This window comes from Tarenaya hassleriana, unplaced genomic scaffold (assembly GCF_000463585.1).
Source record: "Tarenaya hassleriana unplaced genomic scaffold, ASM46358v1 Cleome1, whole genome shotgun sequence".
Lineage (NCBI taxonomy): Eukaryota > Viridiplantae > Streptophyta > Magnoliopsida > Brassicales > Cleomaceae > Tarenaya > Tarenaya hassleriana.
The window spans coordinates 3,414,769-3,431,545 of NW_010960187.1; the positions used below are offsets into that span (position 1 = coordinate 3,414,769).

The window sequence follows — 16,777 nt, forward strand, 5'->3', positions numbered from 1 at the left end:
TTTGTGTTTTATGTATGTGTATATATATATATATATATATATATATATATATATATATATATAATATTGAACTTTGTTTGCGTTTGGGCATGAAAAATGTGGACTGTACGTATATTCCCCCACCTTCAAAAACCACTCGAAACCTATAGCTATATGAATCTATAATTCGGTGGATGTCACTGTGAGTGACACAACATCAAAGTTACCACCCTTTGTGTTGCATTGGGGTATTTATTTGAAATTTATATAGATTTTTTTTTACTATATCAAGATTTACAACAAAAGACGAATCTAACAAAATTTTGTTATATATATATATATATATTATATATCTTTTTATTATTTATTGTTTTTTTATAAACAATGAAAAATGGATCGTGTGTGTATGTATAAAGGATAATGCATGTTCCTAGTTCATATATACATCGATTATGTCTATAAATACATTATCGCAATAGTGTCTAAAATAACACTATCATTAATAACATATAGCTTTGTAATCAAACGTGTCATAATTCCAAAGATTTTGCATGATTAATATTTTTTCCAATCATCACTCTTTTCCCTCATTCCTTGAATTCTAAGAAACCATTTAATTCTCATACTGTTACCAAAATAATGAATTCGACTCTGTAATATTTGATAATCGTACGTGTGGTATTTAGCATTATTTTACAATATATAATTGTTACTTTCATAACTTCAATCCCTACATTTTTTGACAAATATTGAAAATTACATTACAAAAACAAAAAAAAAAACAAATATTATATGATAGGATAGTGTTCTCAATTGAAAAGACAATATCCCACTCTTTGGTAAACAGTGTTTTTAACGTTTACATATCGTCAACTATATAATATGCGCTTTACCAAAAAAAAACTATATAATATGCGAGTAGTCTCTAACAAAGTACCTCCCAAAACGTCCAAAACCCATAAAATAAATATTTTATTTATTTGTATATTTTTGGCCCTTTCTTATTTGAATATTACCATATATTAACATGCTTCCATCTTTCTTCTCGTTCTTCTCACATTCAATGGCTTTGAAGCTCTCTCACATTCTCTTCATCCTTCTATGTCTCTCTCTCTTCCTCCTCCTCCTCCATCACCTCCGCCGTGTCTCCACTGCGGCTCCGTCACACCGCCGCCGCCGTTACCCTGCCGTTAGCTCCTCCGTCAACCACCGGAAAGTCCTCTCCCACAAATTCGACTTCACACCGTTCCAACGCCGTAACGGCGAGATCGACCAACGTTACGGAGTTGACAAACGCCGTGTTCCCACTGGACCGAACCCGTTGCACCATTGATGATGTTTCTATCTCTTGATTTTTTTTTTTTTTTTTTTGCATGACGATTCCATTTAAGACAGATATAATAACATACGTTTGTTTATTTTTTTTTGTTTTATAATATTTGTCATACGGGGATATATATATAGATATATATAGAATAAACTTTTACGAGTATTTGTAAATATATTGATTTAATGAAGGAATCGACGTTGCCGTTTTATTATTTTTAGCAGATTTAGTGTATGAACTTAATTAATTAATTAATTAATTAATTGATGGTAATGATTAATGTATAAATAATTGCTTTGACTTTGGGATAAACCAACCAGTAGCTGCGACGGTACGTCTCAACTTAGAGAGATTTTCTAGCTGCCATCATAATGCCAAAGAAGAAAAATTAAAAATAAGAATGACAAACGCTTTTTATTTTAGGAAATGTTGTTTTTACTGTCAACCTCTACAAAATTAATAATTTAGAAATAAAATTTAAAATTTGTTTACGTAATCATTTTATCTATTCTACTTGTTGGAGAAAGTTAAAATGTTTGTATCATATACAAAAATGAAATTTTTTTCATTAAGGTCCTTTTATTAATTAATCAATATGAAATATAAACATAAGATATATATATATATATATACACACATGTATATCTGTATTCTATAACCAATTAAAAAAATTCGAATTTTGAAGTTTATGTTAATCATTCAAGAATAAAAAGATGAAAAAGTATGAATACGTATACCCTTAAAGTAGTATGAATATGTACAATAAAGTAGATATACGTATAATTAAATGGGGTTAACCGTATGATTAAGGTTAATTTGTAGTGATATGAATGAGTCAATTAATTAATAAATTTAGAGTTTGATGATAATATAAGGTTTGAAATAGGGGAAATCAGGAACTTGTCATTTTCACTATTCCCTTTTAGGATCTGCCGACTTATTCTTCTGTTCACCATCTCACTTTCTTCACCAATCGGATAAAAACCCTATTTCCTTTCATTTTTTCTTTTTCTTGTTTCATTAAACATATCTTGAAGAATACAAACATTAAACCGACTTCTATATAATTATTTATAAGATAAACTATATCCTTAACCAAGATCCAAATTAATCTTATAATAGTTGACCAGCCATGTGATTTGGAATATATCTACTATCTCCAAATTTGAAAGACGAACTCGGGACGAGACAAACATTTTGCACTCCGTTTTACTATTTTTGCCTTGTCAATTTCTTATAGTTATGTTTTTTTTCCATATAAATGGTGCTGAGTTGGACCAAAGTTCTTACTTCTCCTAAATCATGTGGATTCATATACTCTTTTTTTTTCTAGAGTTAGTTGTAAATACCCGATTTTTGGGTATAAATATTAATTCAGTTTGGCCACATATAAATCGATTTTCGGGTTCGGATTCAGGTTCGAATACGAATTTAAGGAATGCGAATACTTGATCGACAACTCGTGTTGTCCCAATAGACAGTAAAATTATTATTTCTCTGTCTCTCTCTTATCCAACGACAATAGATTTGAACTAAGAAATTCCGCACCCTAAAAATTTAACCATTTGGATCGGATTCGAGATATGTCGGATATATAAAAAAAAATTATCATTTTAAAATCCATCACAAAAAATTTATAACCACCCAAATGGGCAAAATGACCTTATTAACCCAGCTATATGGGTAGGTTTTGTGACTCGACCCGGCCCAAGTAAATTAACCACATAGGCCTTTGGGCTCATTACATGTGTTACTCAGAATTTTACAGTAGAGGCTCTAATTTGGGCCCATAATAATTAATGTGACAAAACGGTGTCGTGTAGTCTTTTCTCAATCTCGTAAAACGGTATCGTTTTGTGTCTCTCCACGTGTCTTGTCGCGTTGGGCCGAGAACATAGGCCCACCCACATGACATGAAGGGTTGAAGTCTGAAGATGGACCTCTTTTTTAGTTACTCGGCTTTATTTGATGATATTTTCATAGTTTGTGGATGATTCTGAAAGCTGTAATTAGCTATTCTTGGGTTTAATTTTACTGCAGTGATTTATACTACTAGTACTCTTTGAGTTTATTCGAATTTGATTTTATTAATAAAATTATTTGTAAATTTGATTATTCTTATTCGACTAAACTTTATTTTAAAAGATTATGACAATCACTTTTTAATCAAATTTAATTAAAATATTATTTGTTTTCCGTTTTACATATTCTAATAGGGAAAAAAAACTCCTAAATCTTGGTGGGTTGTGGGTATCATTGTTATAAGATTCTGCACCGATAATTTAATCGAGATTTTATCCACAATAATATGCTTTTGGAAGCCTTTGTTAAATGGTGGTGGAAGAGTATCATTGAAAGATCTTTTTTAAAATAAAAAAAATAATGACAACCTTAAATAATGAAAATAAGTAACGACAAAGTGGTGGTACTCGTTGTTTCATCCTTCCTGCCGAGGAATCTTTCCGTATGATTCGATCCTAACAAAAGCATAATTTACATAATCATCGCAATACTATTAACTATATACTATAGCATATAATGATTACAAATTAAATAATGACAAAATACTATTTAAATACCGTTCTTTTCGTTTGGAACTTGAGAACTGAAATTACCTGCACGGAAAATTCATATCACGGAGATATTTCCGGGAGAGCGGTAAATCACGACGAGTGACACGTGTCGGACTCTGGTTCCCGAAAGTCACGGTAAAAAAATATTGTGGGACCCGCACCAACAGATTCACTCGTCCTCTCTCCTGAGTCACCTCACACTCTCTCTCCGTGTTTTACACTCTCACGCACTTCTCCCCCTCTCTCTCTCTCTCTCTCTCTCTCTCTCTCTCTCTCTCTCTCTCTCTCTCTCTCCCCCCCACACACACACACAAGGCGAAGGTACTCATGAAGCAGAACGTATATGTATAGGAATAAGTATCTGTAGCTGTAATGGTTTGATTATCCTCATCGTATATCGGTTTTGTTTCAGTGATCGGCGACCATGACGGACACGACGGACGATATCGCGGAGGGAATCTCGTTCCAGAGCTTCGAAGACGATTGCAAGTTGCTCTGCAATCTCCTCAACGACGTGTTGCAGAGGGAAGTTGGTAGCGAGTTCATGGAAAAAATCGAACGGACTCGCATCCTCGCTCAGGTTTTGCCTTTTTTTTTGTCTCTTCGTGTTTTGCTTCTCCTTTCTTCGCCTCCGAGCGAAGAGTAAACACCGTTTTATTCTGAATCGTTGTTCTCGATTCGTCTGGATGATTCAAAATGGACTCTGTCGTAGTGTTGGTTCGCTTCCGACGAGGGTAAACAGAGAATGGAAGACCAAAATGAGTTTTTTTTTTCTTCTATTTTTTTTTTGCAAAGTAAATGAGAGGACACAAATGGTCACTGTGGAATGGCCGGTCCTGCTCAAACAGCGTTTGCTCTCTGTTTTTCTCTAATCTGATTTGATTTTCACTGCTGGGCTTTGTCTGATATTTTCCTTCATGTCTACGTTTCGTTGCTGAGAATCCTCGGACAAAGGAAGTCGAGAGAATGATATTCATTTTGTGCGTCCTTTTGCGTGTTCTGTGGGGAGAAAACTTTTATAATCCTTTTCCTGGGAGGATTCAATTAGGAGCTGGATTATGCTTTTGCTTTTCCTGTTTTTTACCTGGAGATTGTGTTATGGAATCTAAGGTTGAAGATCGTTATCTGTATATACAGTATCCTGAATTTTATCTGACAAAAGACAGAGAAGAAGGCATAGTGATCTGCTTTGTCATGGTTTCACGTTTCAGAGTGCGTTAAATTTGCGTTTGGCTGGGATCGAAGATTCCGCCGAACTTTTGGAAAAGCAACTGACTTCTGAAATATCAAAGATGTCACTGGAAGAAGCCTTGAAGCTGGCTCGTACGTTCAGCCATTTTCTTAATTTGATGGGCATTGCCGAAACCCATCACAGGTGATCATATTGACCATATTACAACAGAAAAGCCATGTTCCATGAGAGTTTTATAAGTAGATTTTGCCTTTTATCGCCCCTTTCATCCATCCATTACTCTAAAAATAGGTTTACACCAGAATAACCTCTCTATATACACATTGAGTGTGAATTATCATCAGCAGAAAAGTTTATATTTTGTATAGTTCTCTTTGAATTCTAAAAGCCTTGACTATTTGGGCATCACTTTGTCTTTCAGAGTCCGTAAAGTTCGGAATGCTGTGCAGCTTTCAAGATCCTGTGATGATATATTCAGTCAGCTATCGCAAGGTGGAATTTCCCCAGATCTGCTTTATGACACAGTTTGCAAGCAGGTCGGTTTCAATTTTTCAACGATTTCTAGCAGATATGTCCTTTGCAGCTGCAGTACTTAGTTTAATTTGCTACTTCAAGATTTGTAAAAGCCACTTTGCTGGTTCTGGCCCTGGATTTGTTGCTTACTTGCTTGCTAAACTTTATCGCTGCAGGAAGTTGAAATTGTTCTTACTGCACATCCCACTCAAATTAATCGGCGAACCTTACAGTACAAACATCTTAGAATTGCTGTAAGTCGTTGATAATGCTGACATGTATTGCTGTAACTGTGCTAAGCTTTTGTTAGGATTCTGGTTTATGTTGTTGATTTTAAATAAGATGTTTCTTCATTCTTGCAGCATCTTCTAGAATACAACGACAGAAAAGACCTTGGCTCTGAAGATAATGATATGCTCATTGAGGATCTGGTACTATCTACCCAGTACTTTCTTATAGTTCTCAGCTGAAGCAACACAACTAATGAATAAACCATCTCTAAAAGGTTAGGGAGATAACTTCACTGTGGCAGACTGATGAGCTCAGACGTCAGAAGCCCACTCCAGTTGACGAAGCTCGGGCTGGTATGCTAATTGAATTTATGAATGTTTTGAAAAGCTCCATTTGATCTACAAATATATTGCTACATTTATATGTTTTTGTCACTTGCTTCAGGCCTGAACATTGTTGAACAATCCCTATGGAAAGCTGTGCCACATTACTTGCGCCGTGTCAGCAACGCTTTGAAGAAGGTCTTTCTTACTATTATCTTGATGTACTGACTGTTCCTGAATGCTCTACTTTCTCGGTTTTGAGGCAATGTTATATCCATTTTCGTCTTCAGCACACAGGGAAGCCACTTCCATTGACTTGCACCCCCATAAAATTTGGTTCTTGGATGGGGGGTGATAGAGATGGAAACCCAAATGTCACTGCGAAGGTGAGGATGCTGGACCTTCTTTTCTTCCTGCAAAATGAACTTATTTATGAGTGAGATGTATCTCTTTGACTGTGAGTTCAGAAACAAGTCTACTGATTGCTGTCCTAAATATTTTCCAGGTCACGAGAGACGTGTCTCTCATGTCTAGGTGGATGGCTATCGATCTGTACATAAGAGAAGTTGACAGCTTAAGATTTGAATTATCCATGAGCCATTGCAGCGATAGGTTGTCAAGAATGGCAGAAGAAATTCTTGAAAAAGGTAAGTCCCAAGAAGCATTCTGGTTTCTCAGATTTTTCTGAATCCCGATATTCAGTTACGGCCTGAATACGGGGTTTCTTTTCAGAAGCTTATGAACAAGGTCAACAAGAAGGTTGGAGTCAAAATCATAACAGAAGCCAATCAAGATTTCAATGTCAGCAGGTTTCATTGCCCTCTCAACTTCCAGCTAGAGCTGACCTTCCTGCCTGCACTGGTAATGGATTTTATGCATACATGATTTTTCTTGTTCTAGCCTCATCTTACCAAATTTTCAAACATGCTGTAGCGATTAAGATTCTGATAGTTGCTGTTCCATTATTCCTTGCAGAATGTGGTGAATCCCAGTATCCCAAATTTGAAGTTCCCGGGACAGATTTTATACAACTCAATCGTCAGGTTAAGCAAAGCTGTAAAGAGGCAAATGTATGCCTGCCTCGTTTCGGTCTTTATGACTTTTACTTCCAGAATAGAAACGATATACTGAGTTTGGCTGACAGTTCCTTCTTTCTTCTTTTTCCATTTTCTTGTAAAACATAGGATGTCAAAGGTACTACTAGTAAGGATTTCGGCCTAAACTCACAAGACATATTGGCAAATGGAACTGCGAACAACTCTGATGGTTCTCATTCGGGTCTTAGTTCCCGAGGTTCTTTCTCGTCTAGTTCTCAACTTCTCGCTCAGAAGAAACTATTTGTGGAATCTCAGATAGGTAGGACCAGTTTTCAGAAGCTACTGGAGCCAAGCCCACCTAAACGACCTGGGATTGCTCCTTACCGGATTGTTCTTGGGGAAGTAAAGGAAAAGGTGCAGATCCTTCAGAGTTTTTCCCATGAGCTCGTATAAAGAGCCAATTAGTGTTGGCACTGATATGAAAGAGTTCCATGTTGAGTGTTTAGCTTGCATGACCTTATTTTTTCAGCTGCCAGTAGTTCATCTATCAAACATTTCAATGAACTACAATGTTTACATCATGAGAGTGATTCAATCTTCTTGAGTAAATGGTTTTGACACGCAATGCTCTGTGATCACAGCTTATGAAGACACGTAGACTTCTGGAACTTCTTCTCGAGGATCTTCCTTGTGAGTATGTTCCTTGGGATTACTATGAAACATCAGATCAACTATTGGAACCTTTGCTCCTCTGCTATGAATCTCTGGTAGCATCTTAAATCCTCCGTTTTAAGTAGTCTTAATATTCAAAATAATGATCTTAATGTGTGAAAACTATTCGAGTTTTCAGCAATCATGTGGAGCTGGGACACTAGCTGAGGGCCGGCTTGCTGATCTGATCCGGAGAGTTGCTACCTTTGGCATGGTTTTGATGAAACTCGATTTGCGTCAGGTGCACTTTCTTGTCTTCTTCGTTTGTGCTTTTTGCATAATCTTCCGCTAATAAGTGATCAATTTATCAGGAATCCGGAAGGCATTCTGAAGCCCTGGATGCAATCACGACATACTTGGATATGGGTACATATAGTGAATGGGATGAAGAAAAGAAACTAGAATTTCTGACTCGAGAACTGAAAGGCAAACGACCCCTTGTTCCTCCGACTATTGAGGTTAGCACACACTCACCTTCAAACTTTTATGTTAGCCTCCCACATAACCAAGAGAGTATGGAAGATAAACCTGATGCAACTGGGGAAACATAGAAAAAAAGGAAGAAGAGTGAAGTGGCTTTTTCTCTGTTTCAGCATTTTCTTTAAGGAAGACCAACATGAATACAAGATGATCCCTCCTGTTTCATGTTTTCTTAAGTCACATCATCTTTGATTATTGATCCCTGCATCCTGTTTCATGTTTTGGTCACTGGATTTCCTCCCTCATTATTGTAAATCTTCAGAAGAGTTCTCCACTTGCTGCAAATTGGTAACATCTGCTTTTGGACTTTTGCAGGTCGGGTCTGAAGTTAAAGAAATATTGGACACTTTCCGAGTTGCTGCTGAGCTGGGGAGCGAGTCTCTTGGAGCTTATGTCATATCTATGGCTTCAAATGTATGGTACCTTTCTCAGTCCGTTAAATATTTTTAGCTGTACGGAGAAAATGATGACACCGAATTCTTGTTGCTTGCAGACAAGTGATGTCCTTGCGGTGGAGCTTCTGCAGAAAGATGCCAGGCTTTCCGTCAGTGGCGTGTTGGGAAGACCATGTCCTGGTCGAACGTGAGTGCAATGACCTTTTAGTGCTATATCATTTCATGTTTTCACACATATTTCTGATATGCTTGGATAACCTTTCCTTTATTGCACTTGATCATTTTTGCTGCCCGAATACGTTCATGTGATTGAGACGACATTCCTATAGGCATCGATCATATCTTCTGGTAGCTAACTTTCTCAAGAATTTGCACTTCTCGAATCATTGTATCGCCTGTGTATATTTGCATTTCCACCTCTCATTGTTTGGTTCCATAAGCTTTCGGTGTATGTATTGTATGTTTTGTTTGTTCTCCATGGTATAGGCTCCGGGTGGTTCCTCTGTTTGAGACAGTGAAGGATCTAAGAGGAGCTGGATCCGTGATAAGGAAGTTGCTATCAATAGATTGGTATAGGGAACATATCCAAAAGAACCATAATGGTCATCAAGAGGTGGACACTTGAAAATTATTTTTTCCATCTTGAAGAATCACTCGAAAGGATGTCTAAAAAAATCTTTTCAAACTATTTTCGCACAGGTGATGGTTGGATACTCGGATTCAGGGAAAGATGCAGGACGATTTACTGCAGCGTGGGAACTGTACAAAGCTCAGGAGGATGTTGTGGTTGCTTGCAATGAATTTGGCATCAAAGTAACTCTGTTCCATGGACGAGGAGGGAGTATCGGTCGAGGTGGTGGCCCGACTTATCTTGCCATCCAATCCCAACCTCCAGGCTCTGTAATGGTCCGTCACTCACCTACTTATCTCGATCTTGGCTTTATTACAAACTGATCTCATGGATTTGAAAGGCAAAGTCTTTTAATGTCTTTGCCTAGATTTTGATCCCGCCCTGTCCTTTTTTATGCTTTGACATGTCGGCAGGGCACCCTACGGTCCACGGAGCAAGGTGAGATGGTGCAAGCCAAGTTTGGGTTACCCCAAACAGCGGTTAGGCAGCTAGAGGTATACACAACAGCGGTACTGCTTGCTACCTTAAGGCCGCCTCATCCACCTCGTGAAGAAAAATGGCGAACCCTTATGGAAGAAATCTCGGAAATCAGCTGCCAAAACTACCGTAACACAGTCTATGAAAACCCTGAATTCCTCTCCTACTTCCAGGAGGCGACACCACAGGCCGAGCTAGGTTTCCTCAACATAGGAAGCCGTCCTACACGGAGAAAGGCCTCCAGTGGCATCGGCCATCTCCGAGCTATTCCTTGGGTTTTCGCTTGGACGCAAACAAGATTCGTCCTCCCAGCTTGGCTCGGGGTAGGAGCCGGTCTGAAAGGCGTGTGCCAGAAGGGTCACGCCTCAGATCTAAGATCTATGTACGAAGAATGGCCCTTCTTTCAATCCACTATAGACCTCATAGAAATGGTGTTAGCTAAAGCTGATATCCCTATAGCCAAACACTATGACGAAGAGCTCGTGTCCGAGAAGAGAAGAGGGATTGGGACCGAGCTGAGGAAGGAACTGATGGAGACGGAGAGGTATGTGTTAGTGGTAAGCGGCCACGAGAAACTGTCGGAGAACAACAAGAGCCTGAAGAAACTGATAGAGAGCAGATTACCATATCTGAATCCTATGAACATGTTACAGGTTGAGATCCTTAAGAGGCTTAGATGCGATGATGATAATGTCAAGCTAAGGGATGCATTGCTCATCACCATCAATGGCATTGCAGCTGGAATGAGGAATACTGGTTAATTACGTTTGAAACTACTCCTTGATCAGTTTATGTATAACTCTCTTTTTTTTTCCCTTTTCCAACTCTTTTCCATGGGATTGCCTTGTGCCTACTTTTCTTGAGTTGTGTTTTTGGTGACTGGTTTTGTAAAAGATGTTCGGTCTTTCTCGACTTATTTATGTAAGATTTAGGCAAAGAATGTGGTTCTGAACCCTGCAATCAAATAATATGCATGTACCTATGTTGTTTTTTCAATAAAATTATAGGATCATTTCATGGAACTTTTCCAAAACAATTACATTTATTATATTCATTCAGGAATTTCGCATGACAGTAACGAACAGCATTACAAATATAACCCTGCCTGGTCTCTTCCGCATTTTTTGACAAAAGACAACACACGAACGTGGATAAAAATATACAACTCAGAGAATCTCAACGATCAAACTCACGCGCTCTCATCTGGGTGTGTAAGAGAGATGACACTAAATACAGAAGAAGGGTAAGATCTGATGCATCTTGTTAAGGAGTTTCGAAGGATGATGATGATGATGATGATGATGATGAACAGCAGGAAGGTCTGAGTTCTTGTCTGTTGTCTTATTGTCTGTTGTCTTCTTTCTCCGGAGCTGAAAGAACTGCTGCATTGACTCTGTACATTCTGATTCAAGAACTCCCCTCCGGATCGTCATTTTTGGGTGGAATGGATGGACTGGAGCCGCTGGCTTGTCCGATCCATCGTTCCCCTCTCCCCCCGGAAACAGCCTGATGATACAACACATCCACATTGTTAAACTGACAAGAGTCTTTATCATTTTATTTTAACATCTTAAACCAGTATATACAGGACTAAACCAAATTCAAGTTCAGGAGTTTGTAATGGAGAATTGACCTGATCCAGCTGCCATCTGCTCCGAGGAGCTTATTGGGAGCACCCCACACGAGAGTTTTGACCCTTGCTTGAAGTATTGCTCCAGCACACATCGGACATGGTTCCAGTGTTACATACAGTGTCGTATCCTGTTGCAAGTAGATACCACCCGACATTTTATCTGTTTCAGTTTCTCTTTATCAAGACAGATATTTTAACTTGAAGGGAGAGAGAGAGATTACTGCAAGCCTCCATGATCGGAGTACTTGTGAAGCTTCTCGAATGCAAATCATTTCCGCATGAGCGGTTGAATCCCTCAACTCCTCCACTCTGTAACACAAAACCATGCAGGATGAACCCTAACTGAACTATAGAGACAGAAAAGATATTATATCTTTTGAACGTAAAGAAACTTACAGGTTACAACCACGTGCAATAATCTTCCCATCATGCACAAGCACAGCCCCGACAGGCACTTCCCACATATCAGCAGCTTTCTTCGCTTCTACCAATGCTTCCCTCATGAACATTTCATCAATCTTTCTCCTCTCTGCTTCTTGTCTGTATGCTTCTTCCCACTCGTCAAATCTGTCCTTCACAACCTGCATGTTCCTCTGAAATTTCTTCTGTTTCGACACAGAATCTTTCGCTGTTTCCTCGTGGGATCTTGCACTTACAGGCTGTTGTTCCTCTTGTTCTCTCGAGCTGCTACTACCAGGCACCATAGTGAGATGAGGCAACGGAGGGAATTCCTGTGTAACAGGAGATATCAGGCTGTGACCTGGTTGTAATGATGGCTTTTGTACTGTCCCAGTGGCAGGAACGTGAGTTTGGAAGCTTCTTCCTTCTTTTCTACCAGCATTTTGGCCGGCAGGACTAGATTCTGATGGCTCCTTTATAACGGGAGACCTTCTCAGGCTTCGACCTGGCAGTAGTAGCGGTGTTTCTGTCGCACCTGTTTCAGGAAGACGAGTCTCGAACTTTTCATCCTTACCAACACTTTGATCACCAGACATGGACGACAAGCGGATGGATGCCGAGCCAAGTTCTAGTTTCCCGGAAGATGGTGATGATACAGACACTTCATGCCTCCCGGATTGCGGTCTCAGTTTCATGGAACTGGAAGATTCAGATTGATTTCCAGAGGGAGTTTGTCCAACCTCTAGCTGATATGGAGATGCAGCTTCTTGTAGCGAAACGGGTTTTTCCCCTTTCGCATTATCATCACTGCTTCCATCATGGTGTTCACGGCCGGAAAACCATGTTGCAGTACTAACTGACTCATCCGGTGAACTCTTTCCAGACGGCTTTGCAACCGAGTCAGGGCTTCCAGCTCGAGGACTCCACCTAAGTCGAGCAATATCTGCAATAATACTCCACAACGACCTGCCACTCCTTTTAACAATATCATTTCCACCTGCTGCAGTGCTTTCCGCCACTCCTGGTTGAGGAGTTCCCCGAGCAGAATCTGTGACCCACATTTCATCTGAAGGTCCCTTTCCTCCTGAACCCCCAGATTGCCTTGAGTTCCGTCGCTTCAAACTTTCGGCCTTTTCCCCCTGGGTCTCTGAACTTGAGGCTACATACTCGGCCTTCTCCATAAACTCCCCGATAAGTTGCTCTGAGGATTGCTCCAACCTTTCAGCTGAACCTAGAGCATCTTCGTGTGCCGTAATTCTCATTAGTTCTCCAGCAGAGCCGCTATTTATATGAGTTCCTCCCTCTGGATTTTCAGGGACAGAGTCATAAGGGCTTTCTGAAGTCCCATAGGAAACATCTTGAATTGTAGCTCCACCAGTCTGAAAACTATGCCCCGAGCCTCTGTTAACCGATTGAGATGGAGGAGGAATCAAGACTGTTTGTGAAGGGCGCATCTCCTCGGAATCCAGATTTACCTGCTGTAATCTATTCTGCGAAACCGAAGTCAAAGATGATTGTGAACTTGAGGCCTCTCCGAAACCCAATTGCACGATTGAAGTACTTTCTTGACCACTTATCCTCGTTTCAGAAGTTCTCTGGGATTCTGTAACTCTTATTACATCACTTGTAGGTGATACAGAGACAGAATTTTTGTTGGACTGCGTCTCTCGAGAAGGAATTTGATCCATACGATAATGTTGCTTTCCTGCTTCTGAGTGCAGCCCAGACACCAAACTAGTGTGCGCTTCTTGGTTTCTTATACAGTTTTCAACAAGTGAGACAGAGGTATTTCTAATATCCGTATTATGAATTTCTGATATTTGGGAGACGTGATCAGTTCTCTGTCTCAAGCCGGTTCGTGTAGACATCTTCTCTTCTGCTCGGCGACGCTGTTCGTTTATCTCCTGGACTGAATCCCGGAGCTCATTTCTGTCTTCGTCCGGTCCACTACTATACTTAGACTGCCTCAGCATTTCCAGAGTTCTCTCTTCACCAGTGTACCGAATTCCTGACCTTTCATTCAGTTGCTGAGTACTTCTCTCGATATTTTCTCTTCCAGTATCAGTTCGAACTGAGATGACTCTGTTGTCCTCCTCCTTTCCACTTAAGACCTTTTGATTTTTGGAATTCATTTCCATGTCGTTGACATGAATCTCATGAATTTCTGTATCTTCTTCAAAATTCCTCCTCGATTCAGACACCCTTCCACCAGTTTGACTATACTGCTTTCGCCTTCGGCGGGTTAAAGCCACAGTCTGATTTGATTTGCCCTCTTGCTCATAGACCTGTTTGCGAAAAGTAGAACTCATCCCATTGTCGGTCTCATCTAATTTCCCCCTTGAATGTGTTTGAGAAGCCTCCTTTCTAGATTTCAATCCTTTGGCTGATACCTCAACAAGCTTCTTCTCCGATTTCTTTTGATTTTCACGATGATATCCCACAGCCTCGTCCTGAACTTCGATATCGCTCTCAAACTCTCCTGAAGAAGAAAGAGAATAGTATGATGAACAACTCGAGCTCTTTGTCCTTGTTGGTCGAGCTTCTCTTTCCTCACTCTTTCTAGATGATTCTCCTCTTGATTCAACAGCATCTGATTTATATGCATGCCTTTGCCACGAGCCATTCTCCAACTGCGAACTTTTCTTTCTCCTTCTTCCACAATGTTCACAGTCATAATTTTCTCGTACGCCCACCTCTTCTGCTCTCTCTTTTCGCCGATATTCCTCTCTACCTACTTTCTCACGTCTCTCTGGTTCATCTCTCTTGTTTTTCCAGGTAGATCTCCCATTTCCAGAATTAGTTCTTTCTTCTATTTCAACCCGCCTCACATTTGCCCTACCAAACTCACCACCATACTTCACCCTCTTTTTCTCTTCCACTTTGCGAACCGAGCTCCTAGTTCTCTCCCTGCTACATGAGCATCCATGGACAACCTCCTCACTCAATAACGTAATCAACGCCTCCACATCATCTAAACCATCTCCATCACAGCATTCGTGTGGATCTTCAGAAACCCTAAGCCTAAAACCCCGATTCCTCCTTGCGCCAACACAATATCTCTCCCTGCTAGAACAGGAAACTTCACAGTGATGCCCATCGTCTTCACAACCCAGAAATCGATCAAAATGCCGGTCACTCCCACCCACCAACAATCTCCTCCGAAACGAAGGCCACCGAATAAGGGTGGATTGGCTCAACCCATAAAGCAAGAACCTGGGGTTTACGAATAACTGAGGCTTGACAAAGGATGAAGACGATGCCGAACAACAACAACAGCAAGAGCATGAACGAGGATTAACACGACAAAATCTCGACGAAGACGATGATACCGCAAATGGGTATCTTTCAGATCTCTCAGCGAGCAAGTAGGAGTGATCGTGAAACCCTCCTCTTCTAATCGACCACGCTGAGTTTGTGTATGTATTGTACATATTCTCGAATCTCAAAAACTGACAAGAGAGACAGAAACAAGAACTACCTCGTTAAAAGCAGATGCTGCTGCTGCCGAGATCCTTGAGGTGATGACATAAACAGAAAGGAAACCATGACCGTGACTGCTTGCTATCAGATTTAGAGGAACACAGAATACGAAATTGGCAATGGGACCAGACCCGGTTTGACTCGGTTGGGTTGCCGAGTTATGTAAGAAACCAAGAACAAAGTTGGACCTCTCTTTAATGTTCTGCCTGATCTTGGGCATGGGCCTGGGCCTAGGCCTGGGCCTGGGCCTGGGCCTGCATATTCTATGAATATTATCTGGACTTTGTAGATCACTTTGCTGGTTATATTGGGCTTCATGTCGGACTTGCACTTTTAGCATAGAAGAGAGTTCCCAAGTAAATTTTGTCATTTGCTTCTCTACCCTTTTAAGATATGATGGAGACATGCTCAAGACAAACTTCCCATGTCACAGACAGAAGTCTCATTCTCATTGCCTCTCAATACATTTTCCTCACAAGAGTCACACAAATGACGACACAAACACACTTTTAAACGCAGTAAAAAAAAAAAACCTTTTAGCGTTTCAGCACGGTTTGGATGGCGTTCCTCTGCGTTTGCGTTAGGCCCTGCGATTTCCACAAACAAAACAAAGCTTTTCAAACTGTCTTTGTCATAATAAAAACTGACTGGAGGGTTTAGGACAAGAATCAACAGTTATGTTTTAGGGTTTAGAAGGTTAGAAAGTGTTGAGAGAGACCTGGCAAAGATTGTCAAATAGCATCCTATCGCTACTTGCAAACTTCCCGAAAAAATCGGCTAGGTATTTCACCAGATTAACCTGTTTGTTACAGACGAATATCAATTTTTAGCGGTTTGATTCTGCAAAATACCAAAGGATATGGAGAATAAAGGGTCACCTCATTGAGTGGGTCTGCAACATTTAGGCCATCTTCTTCATCCTCATCATCTTGGTTCTGCATGATGAGCAAACAATAAACATCCACACGCACACATAATATGGTGGTACAAAGACCAGCATCATTAACATAGGTAAAGAGAAAGATTTAGTTAACTACTACCTCGAAAACCCGTGCCATTGACTCGAGTTGGTCATACGAGGGTTTGCTGAATTGTAATGCACCAGAAGAGTGTAGCAATTCTTTCTCAGCTTCCACTTCTTCTTCATGGGCTTCTTCCCATTCGCTATCCTGTTACACCGGGTTCTTTAAAAGCAAAAAAAGAAAGAAAGAAAGAAAGAAAGAAAGAAAGAAAGAAAAGAAGCAGCATTGCAAAAGCATATTTACCTCATCTTCACCCCCAACAACTTGCTCTTGGATTTCGATTAATGCATCAGCTAGTAAAGCCAAAATCTGTGAAGCCATTGTGAAAATAGGAAGACTTATCTTATGCAAAGTCGAGAACTTTCTTCAGCAGG

General features: G+C 40.0%; 3 protein-coding genes across 6 annotated transcripts in view; 1 reads left to right on the forward strand and 2 right to left on the reverse strand.

Moving 5' to 3' along the window:
* The first annotated feature begins 4,154 nt into the window (after positions 1–4,154).
* On the forward strand, positions 4,155–10,851 carry LOC104808410 (phosphoenolpyruvate carboxylase 4). Of its 4 annotated transcripts, none has more exons than XM_010534090.2 (21): positions 4,155–4,200; positions 4,292–4,459; positions 5,091–5,254; positions 5,493–5,607; positions 5,761–5,838; positions 5,947–6,015; positions 6,090–6,168; positions 6,260–6,336; positions 6,429–6,524; positions 6,644–6,785; positions 6,871–6,999; positions 7,114–7,208; positions 7,323–7,589; positions 7,817–7,942; positions 8,026–8,127; positions 8,198–8,344; positions 8,682–8,780; positions 8,860–8,948; positions 9,248–9,374; positions 9,461–9,667; positions 9,806–10,851. In XM_010534090.2, exons 2-21 carry the CDS (start codon positions 4,304–4,306, stop codon positions 10,628–10,630), a joined length of 3,189 nt encoding a protein of 1,062 aa, XP_010532392.1. In that variant the 5' UTR covers positions 4,155–4,200; positions 4,292–4,303; the 3' UTR covers positions 10,631–10,851. The 4 variants fall into 4 exon arrangements, with proteins under 4 accessions (XP_010532392.1, XP_010532405.1, XP_010532398.1 ...); XM_010534103.2 differs by having other exon boundaries at positions 7,114–7,181; XM_010534096.2 differs by having other exon boundaries at positions 6,874–6,999.
* An 87-nt stretch (positions 10,852–10,938) lies between these two features.
* LOC104808436 (tRNA(adenine(34)) deaminase, chloroplastic) lies at positions 10,939–15,492 on the reverse strand. The gene is made up of 4 exons (XM_010534116.1): positions 11,899–15,492; positions 11,724–11,811; positions 11,503–11,630; positions 10,939–11,375 (listed from the first exon to the last, which is right to left on the reverse strand). Exons 1-4 carry the CDS (start codon positions 15,330–15,332, stop codon positions 11,096–11,098), a joined length of 3,930 nt encoding a protein of 1,309 aa, XP_010532418.1. The 5' UTR covers positions 15,333–15,492; the 3' UTR covers positions 10,939–11,095.
* A 228-nt stretch (positions 15,493–15,720) lies between these two features.
* The window catches only part of LOC104808446 (importin-9), an 8,004-nt gene continuing 6,947 nt past the window's right edge, over positions 15,721–16,777 (reverse strand). Inside the window, exons 29-33 of the mRNA XM_010534126.1 lie at positions 16,647–16,712; positions 16,422–16,550; positions 16,260–16,316; positions 16,100–16,180; positions 15,721–15,968 (exon numbers count right to left, since the gene is read on the reverse strand). Of these exons, the coding sequence (XP_010532428.1) occupies positions 15,918–15,968; positions 16,100–16,180; positions 16,260–16,316; positions 16,422–16,550; positions 16,647–16,712 (384 nt within the window). The 3' untranslated portion in view covers positions 15,721–15,917. The remainder of the gene's footprint in view (positions 15,969–16,099; positions 16,181–16,259; positions 16,317–16,421; positions 16,551–16,646; positions 16,713–16,777) is intronic.